This window comes from Chelon labrosus (genome assembly GCF_963514085.1).
Source record: "Chelon labrosus genome assembly, chromosome: 22".
Taxonomy (NCBI): Eukaryota; Metazoa; Chordata; class Actinopteri; order Mugiliformes; family Mugilidae; genus Chelon; species Chelon labrosus.
The window spans coordinates 19,289,782-19,309,649 of NC_140355.1; the positions used below are offsets into that span (position 1 = coordinate 19,289,782).

The following is a 19,868-nucleotide window of genomic DNA, read 5'->3' on the forward strand; positions in this document are numbered from 1 at the left end:
AGGCCCTTTATGGCTGCACTAAAACACTAACCCCAGCTCTTTTTGTTTCACTCTCCAGCATGTGACACCCAAAGTTTGCACGTTACAGCAGGAAGCAATTAAAGCGACCATATAGCAGCTATTAAAAATGTATTCGCGTCTGCATTTGATCTAAACACAGCGCATTTGTGCTATTCTACAGCCGTTCATATCAGGCTGAAGGGTTAAGGACAATTACAATCAAGGAGTGATGGCTCACAATTACAGTGGCCACACAGCCAGGTTCGCTGATCATTTGTTTTACTCATCATCATCATCACTGAGCTCTCTTCCAGACGATGACCTACTCGGGTTATAATGTAAACATCACTGGAAATAAAAGGTAAAATCATACATACATTAAAGTGGGTGTCTATTTTTTTTTGTTATTCGCATCACATTCTAACAGTAGGTTAGCAGGGAATGCACAAACACAACTCGACGAACTCTAAGCTCCTGTTTTACTATCTGTTTCGTAGCTTCGTGCATGAGATATGAGCTGATCGTGTATCTCAGCATAGAGAGAAGACAGGAGTAGAAAGAAAAAGCATCTAGTACGCTATTTTATGTTTCTTGTGCAGGGTCTAGTCTCAATTTAACTGACGCCAGGGACAATAATAAGAAACAACTCATAATAAAAAAAAAGACATGCAGTTTACCAGTTAAATTTTCTGGCGCAACAAACGATTAGTTCATAATTGGAAGAAAAACTGGTAAAGGAATTAAATGGCACCCATGTCAACACTTTTTTGGTGCGTCTCAAAGATTTTCTTTTAAATACATGTACGATTGAACACGTCACCATTTTCTCAGTAAATATATTTCTAAAGGTGCTACTGACAGATGTCTGTAACAACTAGGGATGCACCGAATATCCGGCCACTGAAAATTTTCAGCCGAAAACCAAAAATGCACTTTTGGGCAAAAACACCACGAAACAACACGACCGAAACAGGATGTTGTAATGACGCGAGCAAAAACCGCGGCCAGCACGGGCTTGCCTGGAAGCGCCAACATGTCTGCGGTGTGGACGTATTTCAATATATCTAAAGAAAGTGTGTAATGCTGACATTTCAAGAGGTGGGTGCATCTGCAAAGAATTTCTCCACGTCGGGTTTAATATATCACCTGATCACATCCCGATCGCTATGCTGAATGTAAGCGGGATGTGGCACAGAAAAGGAAAATCCGTCCGAGCACGCCCCCCTCATCTGTGTTGGAAAGGCGCAACTTTAAATGGCCGTGGAGCTAACACAACCCCGTCATCATAACACAGTGGTTGTGGAAATAAAATTTGTCATTTGAATTAAATTGCAATAAAGTTACACACGACCCACAACGTAAATAACAAAGAGTATAGGCTCAGGAACGGATAAAAAAAAAAAAAGGATCCATCTGAAAAATTGCAGTTAATGTCTTCAGTGTAATTTTTCTCATCCCGCGGGCCAGATTAGACCCTCTGGCGGGCCGGTTTTGGCCCCCGGGCCTTATGTTTGACACGTATGCCCTAGAGGCAGCTTGCGCACCCCCACCACACTTTGGAAATCCCTGGCTTAGATGGTCAGCCGTTCTCTGCCGTAGAAGATGTGAGATTTCGTTGGCGTAATAATTTCTTTCTGCGTTTCGGTTTTCGGCCCTGGTTTCCTCATTTTCGGTTTTCGGTTTCGGCCAAGAAGTTTCGTTTGGGTGCATCCCTAGTAACAACCCGTGCAACCCCAAACATGCAAAGAAATCAAACTTTAGGTGTCGATAAATTAAGTTACGTGTTAAAAAAATGGAATGGCACAGGGAAAAAGTACTGAACACGAGAAGAAACGACGGTGCAAAAAGGCACGGAAAGCCAAGACACCAGCTGATATCGATCAGGAATTAGAAAGCAATACTGCCCCTCGTCAGCGCAAATTAATATCAGCTGGTTCAGTTTCAACTGATGGCCTATAAAAACGCGTCTCATTGCCATAGCGTCACACACGAAACATCTCATGATGGGTAAAACCTTCGCAACCTTGTTGTTGCAAAACATACTGATGCCATTGCTTACAGAAGGATTTCTAAACTTCAACAAAATGTGATGCCAGTTCTGCATCTCTTTACCTTTTTATGTGCTTTGGCCTGCTCCTCCACGTACTTCTGCACATCTTTTATAAGTTCCTGCAGTTTCCTGACCAGCTCCATGTGACAGCCGGCCAGCTTCTCCGTCGAGCTCTTGAACACATCCCACACGGGCGCAAACGTCCTGCGATAAATTGATTTCAGGTGTCAATTAATTCGATTCAAGTGTTGTTTTTTTTTGTTGTTTTTTTGGAAAGCTAGAGGGATGTTTGCACTCACCCAAGCTGAGAAAAGTTGCCAGCTGACTTGGCAAGTTTGGTCATCGACCTGGCGTAGGCCTCTTCGATAGTACTCCTAGAAGAGAGCAAATACACGCATTAGTTTAATTTATATCCTCGTGTCAAGATCAAGTTTTTTGCAAAGTTCTTGCTACTACGTTATGGTTCAGATGGAGCCTGAACACCAGAAGATCCCAGCCAAAAACACTCACTTAGGACTTGAATGATTGGTTGTTTTGTCATAAACCTCACGTTGACGATGACAGTGTTTGAGATCCGGTGTTTGAATTTCATGCATCTCTCACTTTCCTCCTTTTATTGCTTTATTCTGGAGCAGAGTGACAAGAGGAGGGAAAAAAAAAACTGCTGCAGCGTTGTAGTGAAAGTCTGAATTATACATGTCTCAGTTAGCCGGCCTCTCTCTCTCTCTTTCACCCTCTCTGCTGTCGTGTCACAGGAACGAGGTCAGCCAGGGGGAAACGGGACAAACGTGCACCTTAGACGCACACAAACATCCCACGAAACAAACAAACTCACACGCAACACGGAACGGCACAGAGGGGATGCAACGAGCTCGACGCATTACAGGCTTCCACGTGTTCGTGCGAGCCCGGATCGGCTCGTCTATTTTTGCACTTTAACAAAAGCCTACAGGAGAGTAGGATGTGGGAAATAGAAGTTAATCTTTAAATTGTGTGCTGTGCAATATTAGCATTCTGCCACTGGTGTGCACTTCAGGTTAACTTTGGGTTTAAAACACTGGTTTCCTGTTAAATGTTTTGTAGCTCTATGTACAAGTGTGTGGGTCTGAAATCTGTTAAATAAAGTTAATTAGCAATTTCTAATAAATGCAGAAGTCGTCTGTGTGTGATCTTAATCCCGTGCAAATCGGCCATGACGGTAAACTGTAAAGTAAAAATAACAATTTCCTTCCTTTTGTTTGATTTGCTGCTTTTTTTCCTGCCTGTTTTTATTTAATGTTGTGTTATAAATCAAAGTTTGGACAACTGTTAGGGTGCAAAGTCGAACCATCAGACGAAGGATGGAGGATGATGAGATGGATGCGTGACAGTAGATTTAGATGTGTGTTAGATTTTATTGTTTCAAGCAATAATGTGTTCCTGACATCGGTAAAGGTGGAGCTAATTTAAATACTGACGGGTAGTTTAGTAAATTCTCCCCCTGGATCAGTAAAGTCTCATCACGTCATGTTTTATTTTTAAAGTGTGGCGGTATAAATGTCCTCTGGCATGCAGTGGGATGAATCATAGAAGTATAAGAGACATAACTATTAAATAAATTAGAGTAAAACACAGAGTTTGCTTATTCCATGCGAATGCGCCACATGAAACACAGACGTATGGGGGTCATTTATAACCAAACTCTGTGTTTTACTCCAAATTTACTATCCATATTTGTGTCTCTGCTAATTTCCACTTCACTCCACCGCACGCCAGAGGAAATTTTACACTTTTTGACAGCTTTAGTTACTTTGCAAATTCTAATTGATAATAAAAAAATATATTTATGATATTACTGATCCCGGGGAAGAAATTACGAACGTCCTGGCAGCATTTAATCAGCCTCACCTTTACCAATGAACACGTTCATGCTTGATTTAATGATTTAACCTTGTGAAAGATCACAGATGACCTCTGCTATTACTACCCAGGTAAAACTAGTCCCCTATGAATAGGACTTTAGGCTGTAAATCTTTCCTTCTGTGCAGGTATGATTGACAACGTTATTCCAACAAGTGGCTGACTTCAGATAAAAAACACAGCCTGAACGAGGCCGTCTGAGGTCGACCCAAATGTTAAAAACTAATGACCTGGATGGTGAAAGTTCATGGGAACAGTTCAGTTTGACCGAAAGGTCTTAAATAAATAAAAACAAGCCAAGTTATTTCCTCAGTAAATGATTCTCTGTCTGCTGAGAAAGCCAAATCTATTCTACTTACTAATTCTGAACAGGTTTACTGCAGATTGGTGCGTAGATGTGAACATCTTCCAGCTACCGACAGAAGTTCAAACTCACCCGTCTCTCAATAGTGAGTCATTATTTTTTATTTTGTTTTTTGTTAGTAATCTACCAGCCATGTCCATCTTTCACCAGATTTTGACTGGCTACTGGTTCTAATTTCTCACCCGGGTTCACATTTTAAAAAGTTGGATGCAGAATACAGCAGATGTTTGAAATGGTGAAGCTGTAAGTTTAGTTGGGACTGGAAGATTAACTGGTATTATTTACTGTTGACATGATGTGTGTTGATGCACATGAGAATGCTATGAGGTTATTAACGTAGTATATACTCTGTTGAGTTAGTGTGTGGTAAGGATCTATGAAACACTGTTTGACATTCAGTTGAAAGACGTGTGAATCATGAGTTAAGATTATTTTTGTCTTCTTTATGTCATCTTTCTAATCTTTCTATCAAATGTAGCCAGTTCATTAGGTTCCCTGAATGATAACAAATGAATAGAACAGTCCTGTACCATCAAAGTTAAGGTGTTCAGCATTTGTTTGAAATAACTGAGAGGGCTGTTGATTCAACTGTGTACTACTAACTGTCTATTATTTTGGCAACTGTTGTTCCAGCTGTCATCGGGCCAGAGGTGGGGTACACCCTGGTACACCCAGGTCTCCAGTCTATCACGGGGCTAACACAGAAAGACAGACAACCATTCACACTCACATGCACACCTACAGCCAATTTAGAATCACCAATGAACCTAACGAGCATGTCTTTGGACGGTGGGAGGAAGCCGGAGTACACTGCACAGGGAGAACATGCAAACTCCACACTGAAAGGCCCCAGTCGGCCTGGATTCGGAACCTTCTTCTTCTTGCTGTGAGGCATCAGTGCTAACCACCACACCACTGTGCCGCCCTCGAACATCCCAACTTTCAGGAAGCTAATATTTGGTGCAGAACTGTTATATCAGACATTGCACTGGCTTTCACAGTTAAATATTCAACTTATAGATTCCACTTGCATGCAGTTTATATATTCTTTTGTATGTTCTGTGTCATAATATATTATGGCAGAAGTAGTCTGTATATTCTGTATGTAGAAACAGTATTTAACACAGCTCTATGTTCTTGTGGAAGAGATAATAAACGTGATTAATTAAATTTAGAATTTCATGAATGTGTGCGGGCCTCTAACTAGTACTGATAATATTATCTTAGCCTGAAAAATGCTTTTACTGATCGTGGTATCAGCTGACAGATTCTCAAAGATAAAGGAAGGATGTTAACAGAGTGCACAGACGTCTTTCCTCCACCAGAGGAAGCCACAGTGCAGCTTTTGAGACGGGAACCATGAAACATCACCACTAAAGAGTCTGTAAAATAAAAACTCAAGCCAGCTAGGGAGGCTGGCACACAGAGAACAGAGTTATGACACCGAGGCACTGAGCAATATAAACTATTATGGTGGCTTATCTCTAGCTGACCTTTTGTCTCCTCTGTGAATACAACATGCACTACTGTTTCTTTTCACTATATAATGCAAACACTCGCATGGGTACGGACCAGGAATCGGTTAATATTTAAGCAAAGCGAAAAAGCTAAAAGATCATTTGTTACGACTAAATGAATGATTTAAACGACACAGGTAAAACACGTTTAACAGAGCGAACCGATCCACGCGCATACGTGTTAAAGCTGCCTGAGTGACTGAGCACATTCCTCAAAGTTAGGTATGCTGAGGAATCCACTGCTGAATGCCAGCGGTAGAGCACGTATCATGTGGCGGGTTATAAACACACACTGAAGCTAATCTATACGTAGGTGGGAAAGGATTTGCTGTTATTACGGCGTTATCCGGGTAAAGACGCTGATGGCGGCGTGCAACGTAATAATAACCGGGTTACGGTTACAGGTAGGCTCAGAGTTAAGCTCCAGCGACAGAGGAGATAAGTTTGCATAATATTCACGGTTGTATTCGATTTGTCACAGAGTTACTGGCTCGCTGATTCATTTCTAATAAGTAAATAAAGAACGCTTCAGGTGGAAAGGCTTAGTTTGATGATGGGGCAAGTCTTGCAAAAGATATTTAATCATTTGTTTTTGAAGCAACACTAGTGTACACCGATCAGGCATAACATTATGACCACCTTCCTAATATTGTGCAGGTCTCCCTTGTGCCTCCAAGTGACTCATCAGAGAATGGACATGGGCCTTCTGAGGGTGTCCTGTGGTGTCTGGTAACAGGATGCTGTTAGTGGTGGTGGTGGAGGGGGGTGTTGGGGGTGGGGGACCTCTGTGGATCATCCCACAGATACTTGATCAGTTTGGGATCTAGTGAATCTGGAGGCCAGGTCAACACCTTGTGCTGTTCTTCATGTTTTTTTGAGTTGTTGCTAAAGCGTTTTTGTGTCAGGCTGCATCCTGCTGGGGATGGCTGCTGCCATCAAGGAGTGTCATTGCTATGGGGTGGGGGGTGTCTGGTCTGGTCTGGTCTAGGTGGGTGCTACATGTCTAAGTAACATCCACATGAAGGAATGCCAAGTCCAGAAGGTTCCCAGCAGAACGCTGAATTGTCACAACATGGTCAATGTTATTCACTGCTCCTGTCGGAGGTCATAATGTTGTGGCTGTTCTGTGTGTCTGTCTACCTCTGGTGTGAGAATTATCTTAATAATCAAGTAATCAAGAGTTCCTCAAAGCCAGTTTTACACAGTGACGCTGTGATTAATTCAGTTTTGGTCATGATATATTGTTAAAATTACTGAAAGAGCTCTTGATTCAAATGAAAACACACATTTTAGAGTCAGAGGTTTGTGGTACGTTTGAGTTTTGTTGGCTTAGTTGGAAGCCAAAGCAACGTCCCTGCCTGCAAATTGTTTGTGGCAGAAAAGTGAGGGGAGGGGGGGGCTTTGGATGCTATGGGTTGAGGGGAGGGGCCTCTATTGTGGATCATCCCACAGATACGTGATCAGTTTGGGATATAGTGAATTTGGACGCCAACGTCAACACCTTGTGCTAAAGCGTTTTTTTGTGGTTGCATCCTGCTGGGGATGTCTGCTGCTATCAAGGAGTGTCATTGCTATGGGGTGGGGGGTGCCTGGTCTGGTCTAGGTGGGTGCTACATGTCTAAGTAACATCCACACCAATGAATGAACGCCAGGTCCAAAAGGTTCCCAGCAGAACGATGAATCGTCACAAGATGGTCAATGTTATTCACTTCTCCTGCCATAATGTTGTGGCTGATTGGTTTATATTGACAATTCTTAAGTTTAACATGCTTTCTTAGTTTATATAAATTTTGGGGTTTTGGACAAAAGTTGTAGCAGACATATTCTAACTATTTTAACACGATAAATAAATAAATTAATAAATTGCTAGCTGCAGCTGTTGACCCCATTGTGGGTTAAAATGTGTACCTGTGGCAAACAGAAAGCTCAAAGTGCATATCAGTGACAAGGCAACTCACAGTTTGGGTGTTATTACAAGCACAATAGAAGGAACTGGAACTACAGGTGTTGACCTGGAAATACATTTAAATACCAAGAAAACCACTCAGGCGGAAGAGACGTGTATTGAAGAGAAAGCCACAGCATAACCGGTTAATAAGGAAATGTGCTAACTGAGTCAGATTAACCATCATGTGTACCAGGCCGCTGCGTCTCACCTCTCTCTGATGAAGTCCGTCAGCTCCTTGGTGGATATTTGGCCATGCTTCATGTTATGGTAGAGCACGTCGAAGCCATTGTTTTTTTCCCCCTGCAATTGAGACTCAAAGATTAGTCACCGGGAAGGAAAGTGAACCTCCCTCCCCCGTTCAACAAAAACCACAACAATGGCTCCGTTATTGATCACACGCTACCGTGAAGGCTCTTTCCACGAGCAGCTTTCTCATAGTCTGCATGGCTTCTAGCTGCATTTTCAGCAGCGTCTGGTCGATCATACCGGTCTTGGACATGTTTGAGGTCTCGGCGAAGACGTGTAAAGCGGCAGTAGAGCGGGTCGGAGGCTCGAGACCGTGTGTGTTGCAGTAACCATGCCACTGAGCTGCGGTGTCCAGTGTCACCGATGCTTTAAAAATGCAAACGTACCCCTGAATAATTCATATAAATGTAAAATGTGGGGCTTAGGGTTAACAAAACTGTCTGATAACTATAAATGCACTATATACTTGCCAAAACATTAGGTACGTTAGTGAAAACGAATGTATTCTAATATGACAGTCCTGCATTAAATCCTCATTCATGACTGTTATAATGTTGACTTTATGTGAGGAGTACATGATAATACTACCCTGGCTTGGTATAAGTATCCTCTGCATGCAACTGAGTAGTCCTATAACTAATCAGAGCCATTTTGTTGTAAACAAATTCAACGCCACGGCGCTCAGATGACGTGCGCGACTACACCACTGTTTACCCTTCTGTCCATCATCGCATGAAGCCCGTGCAAACGGTTTTAATCGGCCCCGCCAGATATTTTTCCAGGAGCGCGGTCAGTTTCAAACGGAGCCGTTCCAGATCACTTTTCTGCCACAAACAATTTGCAGGCAGGGACGTTGCTTTGGCTTCCAGCTAAGTCAAGAAAACTCAAACGTACCACAAACCTCTGACTCTAAAATGTGTGTTTTCATTTGAATCAAGAGCTCTTTCAGTTATTTTAACAATATAGCATGACCACAACGGAATTAATCACAACATCACTGTGTAAAACTGGCTTTGAGGAACTCTTGATTGCTTGATTATTAAGATAATTCTCATACTAGAGGTAGACAGGCACACAGATCAGCCACAACATTATGACCTCTGACAGGAGCAGTGAATAACACTGACAATTCAATGTTCTGCTGGGAACCTTCTGGACCTGGCATTCCTTCATGTGGATGTTACTTAGACATGTAGCACCCACCCAGACCAGACCAGGCACCCCCACCCCATAGCAATGACACTCCTTGATGGCAGCAGCCATCCCCAGCAGGATGCAGCCTGTCACAGACACACGCACTAAAACAAAAAATGTGAAGAACAACACAAGGTGTTGACCTGGCCTCCAAATTCACTAGATCCCAAATTGATCAAGTATCTGTGGGATGATCCTCAAAGTCCCCCCCTCCCACTAACAACATCCTGTCACCAGACACCACAGGACACCCTCAGAAGACCCATGTCCATTCTCTGATGAGTCACAACTGTTTTGGAGGCACAAGGGAGACCTACACAGTATTAGGAAGGTGGTCATAATGTTATGCATGATCTGTGTATAATGGCATGTTGTGACAAGCTTTACCTTTAATAAAGATTTTGCTATATTGCATTTTTAACTGCTTATCATCAATCGTTAATCATTCAGACCTGGCCCTGCTTCAATAGCTGCAGTTAAGTAGTAGGAGGCTTCGACTCCTCTTCAGCGTATTATTGACAGAGCTTCAATTTCAAGCATTCTTGTCAGTTCCGAGAAGAAAAGAAGAAGACACACTTCCCCATCTGCCCCATCGTTAGGGTTTCTTCAGTGCAGGCAGAAGGCTTCAAGCTAGGAAGTGCACTAATGTCAAAATAGAAAAGATCTCAAGAGAACAGGACGATGGCTGGCTGACACACTTTAAAATGACCCAAAAGTCAAATGATTAAATAACATATCAATATGATGAGGATGCAAGTTCACGCTCATTCATGTATAAATCTGAGAGGCCAACTTTCTTTCACCCCGACCCGAGTCTGTCACAGATATTTCCCAGTTCCTGGAGCGATCCAGCGTCAGCAGTTTTACCTGCAGGCTACGATGTTAACACTGCGGCTTGTTTTTCCCCCCCACACACTGGCACAGATGAAAGTTCAGGAAGATTGTGTCAAAAGCCAAATGCTAGCTCCTATGTTTACACAGCAAATAGACAGTGGGAGAAAAAAGGGGCATCCATCTCTGAGCTCCAGCTCAGTGGCCTACATTTCACCCCAGTGAGTGAGCAGGCCGCTGAGATGTGCTACAAGACAAACCGGTAAAGGGACGTTAAACTGCTGCGTCTCCCAACACCAAAAAGGCCAAAAGCGCGAACTGGTGCACGCATCAGATTGCCAAGTGAGACAAAGTGTGTTGAGCTGTGCGAGAGACAACGCTGACACAATTGGCCAATCGGCCCACAAAACGGGGAAGTGACGAAAGTAAGTGAAAACGCACAACTCCAGACAGAGCAGGACTGCAACAGGAAGAGAGTCCATTCTGTGCAAACGGCTGTGTTCATGTGGAATGTGATATCAATGAGTACAAAAGAAAAATAAAAACAAACGCAGGAAACAGCTAAGGGCGTTTTTTTTTTTCAAAGTGGCAAAAAAGACCTGACATTTGTGAGGACTGAGCTGAGCTATATCACGAGAGGCAGCAGAGGGAAGTGATACCACAGCGCCGCACAGTTTCTCAACGCCCCTCGTCTGGAGACTCATTGATGAAAGGCCCTCGTACCGAGTGTTTAATATTCCAGCCACACGTTGTGTAATTCAAAAGTGCTCATTATGCTTGGACTGAGATGAAGAAGTTCTTAACTCTTAGCCCCGCCCCCCCTGCCCCACCGAAACGGGAGGACGCCACGCAGAGAGGTCAGCTCACGTCAATCAAGGCGCGTTTGAGCGGCGGGAGCGGTTTGCAGGCAGCCCTTCGCATTAGGACTTCTTCCTATAAATGGAGGGAGTTCGTGAAAAAGGAAGCAAGATAACGGCGTCCAGTGTTGACTCTGCGCCATTATTGCGACTGATAGAAACGGATTCCAAAACAGATTTAAAGTGCGCCTGCACTGCACAGTAGAGCACAGCACAGCGCAGAACACAGCCGGGGCACTCCCTGTCTTTGTATGCTTTACACACACACACAGAAAAAAAAAAAAAAAAAAAAGGAGTAGGTAATAGCCGTGCAACTAGACGGCTTACGTCACTACTGCTCTCGCTGGGAAGACTGGCTTCACTCATAAGCTAGGAGAAGGAGCCCTGATGGAAAGAAATACACTCACATAATATAAAGCGGCTATAAACTATATGTTATTCAGGCTGAAAGCAGAACTGTTCCTAGAAATGAGCCGTTACCACACGACTCAGGGCCTCGACCGGTGACTGAGAGCTCGAGAGAGTTCGTGGAACCTGGGCCTGTGGTTTGAATTATTATGCAAACAAAAGACTGACATTAGTTAAATAGCTCTTGATGATGTTAAGACGCCTTTCCCAAACACAAGTTAACCCTTTAACTTTCTAATCCTTCCCGTAAAAGCTGAAAAGACAAGGTAGTTGTTTGGGTACGGCTACTGGAGAGGTTATTAAGTGGATTAACGGCTGGACGTAAAATATATCCGCTTTGAGCTTCACGACTTTTGGGATATTTAAGATGAGAATGCATCTTTATTTATTTATTGAGGGGAAATTTAAAAAAAAAGTGACACAACAGAATCAAGAGACAGCGAAATAAAACGCAGGAATCTGCAAAATTGGAAAATAAAATAAATGCATTTGTATAGGAAACACTGGGAACATGTGCAATATCTGGGTCGGAGAGTCCGGCGACTCGTCACACGTTCATTATGGGACGGGTTTCAGTTGACACAGAGAAAAGAATAACAATCAGAGCAACGGATTAAGCGGCAAATGCCTTAATCTCTGTTAACCGTTCGTCCTTTAAGGTTATTTTAACGTCAGCCATTAAGAAAAATAAAGAAATTGCTCACTGCTTAATCATTAAAGTCATTTTCAGTTAAAGAATATCCAAAGCGCCCTCGTTTTCACCTTTTTCAAATCGGCCAGTGTGTCTTTGGCTAATGTGCTGGAACAAAACTAGTCATTTGAACGCATCACCTTGGATTATAGGGGGCTTTTCTGTCGTTGGAGATATGGAGATGCACACCAGATCAGTAAATAGTGAATATTCGTTAGCGGCATGGGGAAGAAACTCAACTCAAGCCTTCCCATGAGTCTGTGTGGCACGCATCCATGTCTTTTCTACTGTGTATTTATACTGGACAACATCCTCAGTGTAAAATCAACACAAAAAAGAAACCGCCACACGTAATCTGAAATACCAGATTTAAAAAAAAAAGAAAAAGAAAACCACAGCGCTGCAGTTTATCATATAACATCTGTCGGGGGGAGAGAGAGAGAGAATGAGAGAGAGAGAGAGAGAGACAAGGGGAGACAGGAATTCACTTTCTTTCTGTTAGAGTACAATACCAGTTTCAATATCCTGTGTGTGGGGAGTGTTTACAGCCTGACAGGCAGTAACGTAAGCCATGACATGGTCAGCTCGGCATTATGCTGCTCCGTCTAACGACAAAAGAAAACCCAATTAAAGCTTCCTCTAATGTCACACCGGTGTCATGTTGTTTTATCCGTCAGACTGGATTTCGGTAAAGAACACGGATTTGCGGCGTTTTCCAGGATATTACGGGATATGCAAGACACTTGACAAAATACCCTTCAGTAAAGAGGACATTCTTGGTGTTTTCTCATTTTGTTTTGTTTTTTTTCAGAAAGGTGTGACGTTGGCAGTGCAAACAGTCAATAACAGAGTTGGTAAACCAAAAAGAACGTTCTGTTATTTAGCCCACTGACTGAAACGGAGTTGTCAAAATAATAGGAACACGTGTCGCTACAACCACAAGCCGCAGCCTCCGAGATGAAAACAGAGTTGAATGAACAGCTCTCTCAGTTATATTAAGCCATAACACTATTTTAAGCTAAAAACCATAACCTTCACAAAGCTCTCATTCAGAGCAGGACTGTTATTTCAGAACGCACTTGTTTCACTCCCGTGCCTAATGAACACGCAAGTGAGTGGACAACATGTGCAGGAAGCTTCGGTCGTGTAATTTCCGACAGCAACTGTGTATTCCAGAGGAAACACACAAAAAAATTCACGGCGTCTGGGTGTATTCAGGTGAAAGGAGTGGAAAGACTTCTGCTGAGGAATTCAGACATAACTAAACGAGACACACTCTCTCTCTAAACTAACGTCTGCAGACCCCAGAGCAGGTAGACATCTGAGTGTCTGCCCCTGGTCATGTGACCGCGGAGGTTTTGGGAGCGGCACACTAAGCTATCGCAACCCGTCAGACCGACAGCAACACAGGCAGCTGTGGTATGTGGCAAGAACGCACACACACATATACACACACACAGAGGCACACACAGAGGCACACACTCAGGCTGGTCGCTGTTTGTGGTAGAAACAGAAGTATAGATGACCGCCACTTACAGCTAGGGATGTGGCGTCAAGTGCAAGGCTGCAGGATAAATCCCAGAACAGGTCGGGCATTTAAACCACCTTAACCCCTATTTTATGTGCATGTGCATGTTTGTTTTAAGCAAAAACCAAAAGTCGAGCGTCCAAATGTCACCAATTCCTGTGATTATGTGATTATTCGTCCATCTTTCTGGAAAGATAAATATGTAAAACCAACATTTGCTGCACCATTTATCCACCATTTATGTATAAAATGGTGTATTTACTTCTATTTCTTGTACATATGAAAATCTTGTACTTTTTTCTTAAAACTATTTTTTTTGATTATTTTATTTTATTTTAAATTTTATTTTATTTTACATTTACTTTTAAGTTTTATTTTATTTTACATTTACTTTTAAGTTTTATTTTATTTTATTTTAGCATTTACGTTTTATTTTATTTTAGATTTTATTTTATTTTACATTTACTTTTATTTAAGTTTTATTTTATTTTATTTCAGATTTTATTTTTTTACATTTACTTTTATTTAAGTTTTATTTTATTTTATTTTACATTTTATTTTACGTTTACTTTTATTTAAGTTTTATTTTATTTTATTTTATTTTAGCATTTATTTTTTTTACGTTTACTTTCATTTTACGCTTTATTTTATTTTACATTTTATTTTATTTTACATTTTATTTTATTTATTTTTTACTATTTTAGATCTATTATCCCTTTTACTAGCGGTTTTCAATATTGTGGATCAATAAAGTCTGATCTAAGTCTGCAGAAATGAGACAAACTGAAGGAAATGAGTCACCGCTATCCATCTCATTTTCTTGCTTCAGTCTGGGGTGGGTTATTGCGACACTCCTCCCGTCTGACCCCAACTGTAAGACTTGCACCGTCAATAGTGTGAGAACCCATTAGACCACACGCATCAAAAAACACAGACACCCGGGAGGAGAAGGCCATCCAGGGTCTGTTGCCTGTATCAACACTGTTTGCTTATCACATTGCTATCTTATTTTCCCATGACATGCAGGAGGCCAACGGGCCGGACATTAAACGTAAACTTGACACAGATCTCCATTAGGAATTAGCTGGATTACTTGTTGCTGCACCGCTCAGCTGACACTGCAGCAAGCACGTCGCAAAATAAAAACACCTCTGTTGCAAAACTGTCATCAAGAGACCACACAATTAGCACACCTACTCATGCACGCTTCACATGCAGAACAAAGGGGAAATAAGACGAGGCCTGCAAACGAATCTAGCGAGCGGACGGGCCGCAGCCAGTGACCACTCGATTTTGTGCAGCAGTTTTGACAGAAGAAGAAGAAGCACGCCGCCGTACCATGTCGTGACTCCTAATTCCTACAGAACTTGTTTATTCAGCTGAGGGGAGATGTTGTCTACATCAGGTATTTAAGCGGGACGGAGCAAATCTGTGACGAGTTCCCGAAAACGAAAACACATCTAAAAGACGTTCCAAATGTGACAGTCTTCTCTGCACGAGCATCTCTTCGTGGTGATGATTTGTAGTCAAGTCAAAGGGGAACGGACGCATCCCCCCCGATGCCAAGTATGCGCGCGTGTGTGCGCTGCATGTTAAACGCACAGCTGATCTTTGCCATCACTGGATTCTCTTGTTGCTCGGCGCGGGGCACAAAGGCCAGATTGAAGAATCAGGAGTGTCTCCGCTCTCCTCTTTTTCCTCCCGTTTAGTTAATAATAAATGAAGTCTCCTTTTTGGGGGGAAAAAAAGGGACTTTCTAGTGACTCAATAGCTTAAAATAACTTCCATTATTATTATCATCATTATTATTATTATTACATCAGCTTTGTAGGAGTAGATCCCTTCCAGCCTTCGCCACCTGGAAGCTGAGGTCATGTGAGGCGAAACATGCCGTCCCTTTATTCCCATCTTAGGGAAGACACGTATGAATGGACACTCAGAGGACACGACTGACCCAAAACATACATTTATTCCGCATGTTTTGGCAACGTTAAATATTTGGATAATGGATACTAGACCCCCTCAAATGTGTTTTGCATATATATACACACGTGAAATAAAGCTTATTTTATTTTATTTTTATATATTCTCATCAACTGTTAGCTCAGGTGTGGATTGAAGCATGTTTACAAGCATGTGTCACCATTGGTCTAAACTAATTTCTAACACTAAAATAAAAACTTGCTACAGTGGTTACAATGCAATAAACTCCCAATATATGAAGTATGTTGTTTTATTTTTAAAAAAATAAAAATAAAGTAAAGCAAAACTCAAAGCCAAGACATAATCAGTACTGAAGACAGATATTTTAAACCTGCTTTTACACGGCCACGTCAAAACAGTATCGGTAGAGCAGTGACCTTTAGGCAACACATAAACAACACTGCACACTGAGGAACTCTAATACAAGCCGCTACAGCGGTGGCTGTGTAAATATTAAGCTACATGTCCTAATATAGCGCGAGACGGTTTGTTTTTTGTGCGTTTTTAAAGCTGTTCTAACTTACTAAAACATCTGGCCTCTCACTGAAACTTTGTTACGGAAGAATATGACGCGCACGGCGAATGCACGTGATTGACAGGCGAGGCGGCCAATAGAATTCAAGGAAGTGACCATAAACATTCCAAGCGATCCCGACGCAGCCAATTAACGGAAACGAGGGGGGCGGAGCCATTTAGGGATTCAAGTTAGATTGGGTTCAACAGAGGGCCCCAAACCTCGGGGTGGCAAAATAAACGCCCGGAGAAAAAATGAACGATGGCCGCTGGGGCGAGCTGACCAGTTTGAAGTGTGGCCGCAGCGGACAGTAAAAAAAAAAAAAAAAAAAAACGGGGGCCGAGACTGAGAAACACAGAGCGCACGACCACCTCCTGCAACGCGAAATAACACTAGCTTCTTTGGCTGACATGAACATGATAGGGAGGGAACACGGCAAGACAATAATGAGGAATAGCACCGGTGTAAACACCGAGAATAAAGAAGGCACCACCTACCCAGAAATTCTCTAGGAAGTAGGGCGTTATCATCTTGTTTTATTCCTCTTCGCCGCAGCTCTTAGATTTTGTTGTTGATGCAACTTTTAAAGCGTAAATTATCCACCGTCCTCCCCCCGTTTCTGATGTTTCTGCCTTTCCCCGTTTTCCTCCTCTCCCCTTTCTTCTCCCTCCCCACCTAAAGACTCCACCTCCAGTCGGCTGTACTGCGTCTCTCACCCTCCCCTCCTCCCCCCTCCCTTCACCCGGTTTCTTCCAGCGCAAGTGTAGCGGGGGAAACAGCGCCACTAGCGGCGGCACAACATGGCCGCCGCTCAGCCGTTGGCCAGAATGCTGCCTTCAAGTGCTCCGCGTAAAATCCATGCACACTGAACACGTTGCAGCAGCGCATGAAACTAAAAGTTAAAACAAAAAAAATGTTTATGCTGTATATTTTATATATTTTTTGCACATTTTTTATGCATTAATTGGCTATTTTAAAGTTTTTAGACATCATACTTGTTGAAATCACTACATGGCCTCCATGTCTCCATAAAGTGAATCAGAATCAGAATCAGAATCAGCTTTAATAGCCAAGTATGAACACATACAAGGAATTTGACTCTGGCAACTTCTCTCTCTTGTACAGAAACAACTTACATAAAATAAAATAAAATAAATCTCAATCTGTACACATAAAATATAGGATAAGAGCAAATATATACACCAAGCTCAAGGGTGAGACACTGGTGGGGGAGATCATGCTTTTACTGTTACAGCCCCCAAACTCTGAAAATAATATGCCTCTGCATGTCAAGCTGTCTGCTTTTAAATCCCATCTCAAGGCTCCTTTTTATTCTCATTTTAAATAAGCATGAGGGTTGCTTTAGAATATTATTTCCTTTGTGTTTGTTGTGTGGTTTTATGGTTTTTGCAGCTTTGATTGCGCAGCACCGCGGCTCACTTTTGTTGTTTTTAAATGTACTTTGACTTTCTGTTGTAATTTTCCATCCGGACTTTTGTCCTCAAAGGCTCCACAAATAGCGCTAAATCAAGCGTGACGATATTGTAACCCTGTGTGTGTACACTCGGGCATGTCCACCTAGACATTTAGGGTCTCGGTGCACTGTCATCAACTGTTAAATGGATAAAGGTTGTAAACATGCAATGTGTGGCGCTGTCATATTTGCATGGCCTCCATTACAGCGCTGTCTGCACACGTACAGTGGAAGAAAACAAATGTGTGTACGTGACTCTTCTTGAGATCTTACACCCACATAAATTAGCATGTTTTTAGTATCAACCCCCTTGAAAACGGGGTTCTGGAATCCCCCTGGTTAAACAGAGGTTAAACTGTGTGACCTGCAGTGGGAAATAATGTATTTAAAACTATATAACAGCCATTCTGCTAAATGCAAATTATGTCATCAAAGATTAATCCCGCTTTGAGGTGGGCTAGGCTAAATTCCTGTAGTATTAATAGTCCGTCTCCATCTTCGGGTTAAGGCTTTAGTCCATTTTCAAGTTAGTGCAACACTGTCACCTTGCTACAAGCTTTTAAATACCTGTGTGAAACATTCGATTGCAACGACACGTAAAATGCGGCGAGTAAGCCAAACGCAAAAATGCAAGAAACCCCGATCAGGTGACTTTATTCTCTGAAGATGGGACATAAATCAGGATTTTCTACCCCTTCGACAACTTCCTGCACGTTAACAGTGACTTGAGAAAACACAAGACAAAGACCCAGAAGTAATGTAAACAATTTATTGGAACAATGTACAGATTCAAGCAATGGTAACCAGTCACACCCACTATATCGTCTTACAAATATTACAAAATTACTACAGTACAATATAGAGTCTTTGCATGATCCAAAATATTTGGTGGCCCCAAAAAAGTATTTTTTTTTAATTATTTTTTTATTTTTAAATTCAGCAGCTTATTAAAATAAAATAAAAATTAAAAAAAAAAAAAAAAAAAAAATCAAACCATGTCTATCAAAAATGATGTTTTCGCTTTTATTAGCAAAAAAGATGAAGGCAGGTAATCTAATCAAGTTTAAAGGCTAATTGAATTCTAGAATCCAGGAGCTCGTTGACCAGACATTCCTCAATATTGGTGGGCGCTTTATTTATAAAATACAAATTTTTCCAATAAAGCTTCGTAGAAAGTCAAACTTATATTCGCAAACGGTACGTTCACATCATCGAGTCGTCGGGCTATTCCTTTCGCTTCTGAACGAGGCGTCTCTTGCTTTCTCTTCAATACAGCGTACTGTATGTATATATAGTTACACATCTATGGCAAAACACCAACAAGACCTCTCAAGGCATTGCGTAGAGTTTACATTAACTATTTACCGTAGTCTCGCCACAATCGCGTTTGACAAAAAAAAAAAAGTACATAAAGTATGTGCAAGTTACCATTTCTGAATTGTTCTTACCCTCTGCTTTGCACCGATTTGACAGCTAGCACGCGTTAACACTAACGTCAATTAACACCCACGGTTATCCATGTCTAATATGAAGGGTGAGCTTTTTTTTTTCTTTAACTAATCTTGAATTGCTGAGGAGAAGATGCATAAAGGCGTACACATTGGGGAAATGATATAAACGACAACAAAATCATAATAATTACACTGGACACAAACAACCTGAGGTTAACACATAGAAAACACATATTCAAGTGGTGAAAAACAACTACAATGTATAGCAGCAGTCCAGTCAGAAATACAGCACAGTAATAACGGGGGTGGGGGGGGTTGGGGGGTTGTTTCGTTTGTTTTACAGACCTCTCAATGAAAGAACACACGCACACACATACACACACGCCCCATCAAGCCATGGTTACTCCATTATTTGCATGCCTAACAGCTGGAATGTGACAGACAAAAATCACTTCAAAACACAAAATGGTGTGACACATACAGGGGTTTGCCTTTGTATTCCATGATGAATTATTATCCTGTAGTTAGCTCCTAACCTGTATTAAACGATGAACCTAAGTTATACGTTACACGTCTAACACGGTAAACTAATCTTATACGGTCTAATAACCCAACTGCATCCAGAGGGTTATTGCATTAAGGGTAAATACATGTTTTAGTTTTTTATTTTTACATTTATTTTAGCAGCAATCCTCACTCAATATTCTGTGTTAACACTAAGGTCATATTCTGAAGGGTTTGGCTACATCGTTCATTTCAAGCACTTGGAATTAAAATTTCGAGTGCATGTCCTGTGCATCGCAAAAAAAAAAAAAAAAATAATAATAATAATCATCAAATACTGCAGTTATTACTCCGACCAGCAGAGGAAAAACGACTGGCTGGGCGTAAAATAATAATAATAATAATAATA

At 41.7% G+C, this 19,868-nt stretch overlaps 1 protein-coding gene across 5 annotated transcripts in view; it reads right to left on the minus strand.

Moving 5' to 3' along the window:
• fcho2 (FCH and mu domain containing endocytic adaptor 2) overlaps positions 1–16,672 on the minus strand; it is a 43,773-nt gene extending 27,101 nt beyond the window's left edge. For 4 of the 5 annotated variants that reach the window (XM_084572707.1, XM_084572706.1, XM_084572705.1 and 1 more), the window contains exons 1-4: positions 16,528–16,672; positions 7,987–8,078; positions 2,350–2,424; positions 2,113–2,254 (exon numbers count right to left, since the gene is read on the minus strand). In XM_084572707.1, coding sequence (XP_084428833.1) covers positions 2,113–2,254; positions 2,350–2,424; positions 7,987–8,078; positions 16,528–16,560 — 342 coding nt within the window. In that variant the 5' untranslated portion in view covers positions 16,561–16,672. Of the gene's footprint in view, positions 1–2,112; positions 2,255–2,349; positions 2,425–2,560; positions 2,677–7,986; positions 8,079–16,527 lie in introns of all 5 variants that reach the window. The other variant, XM_084572704.1, reaches the window with a different exon arrangement.
• Positions 16,673–19,868: the final 3,196 nt, after the last annotated feature.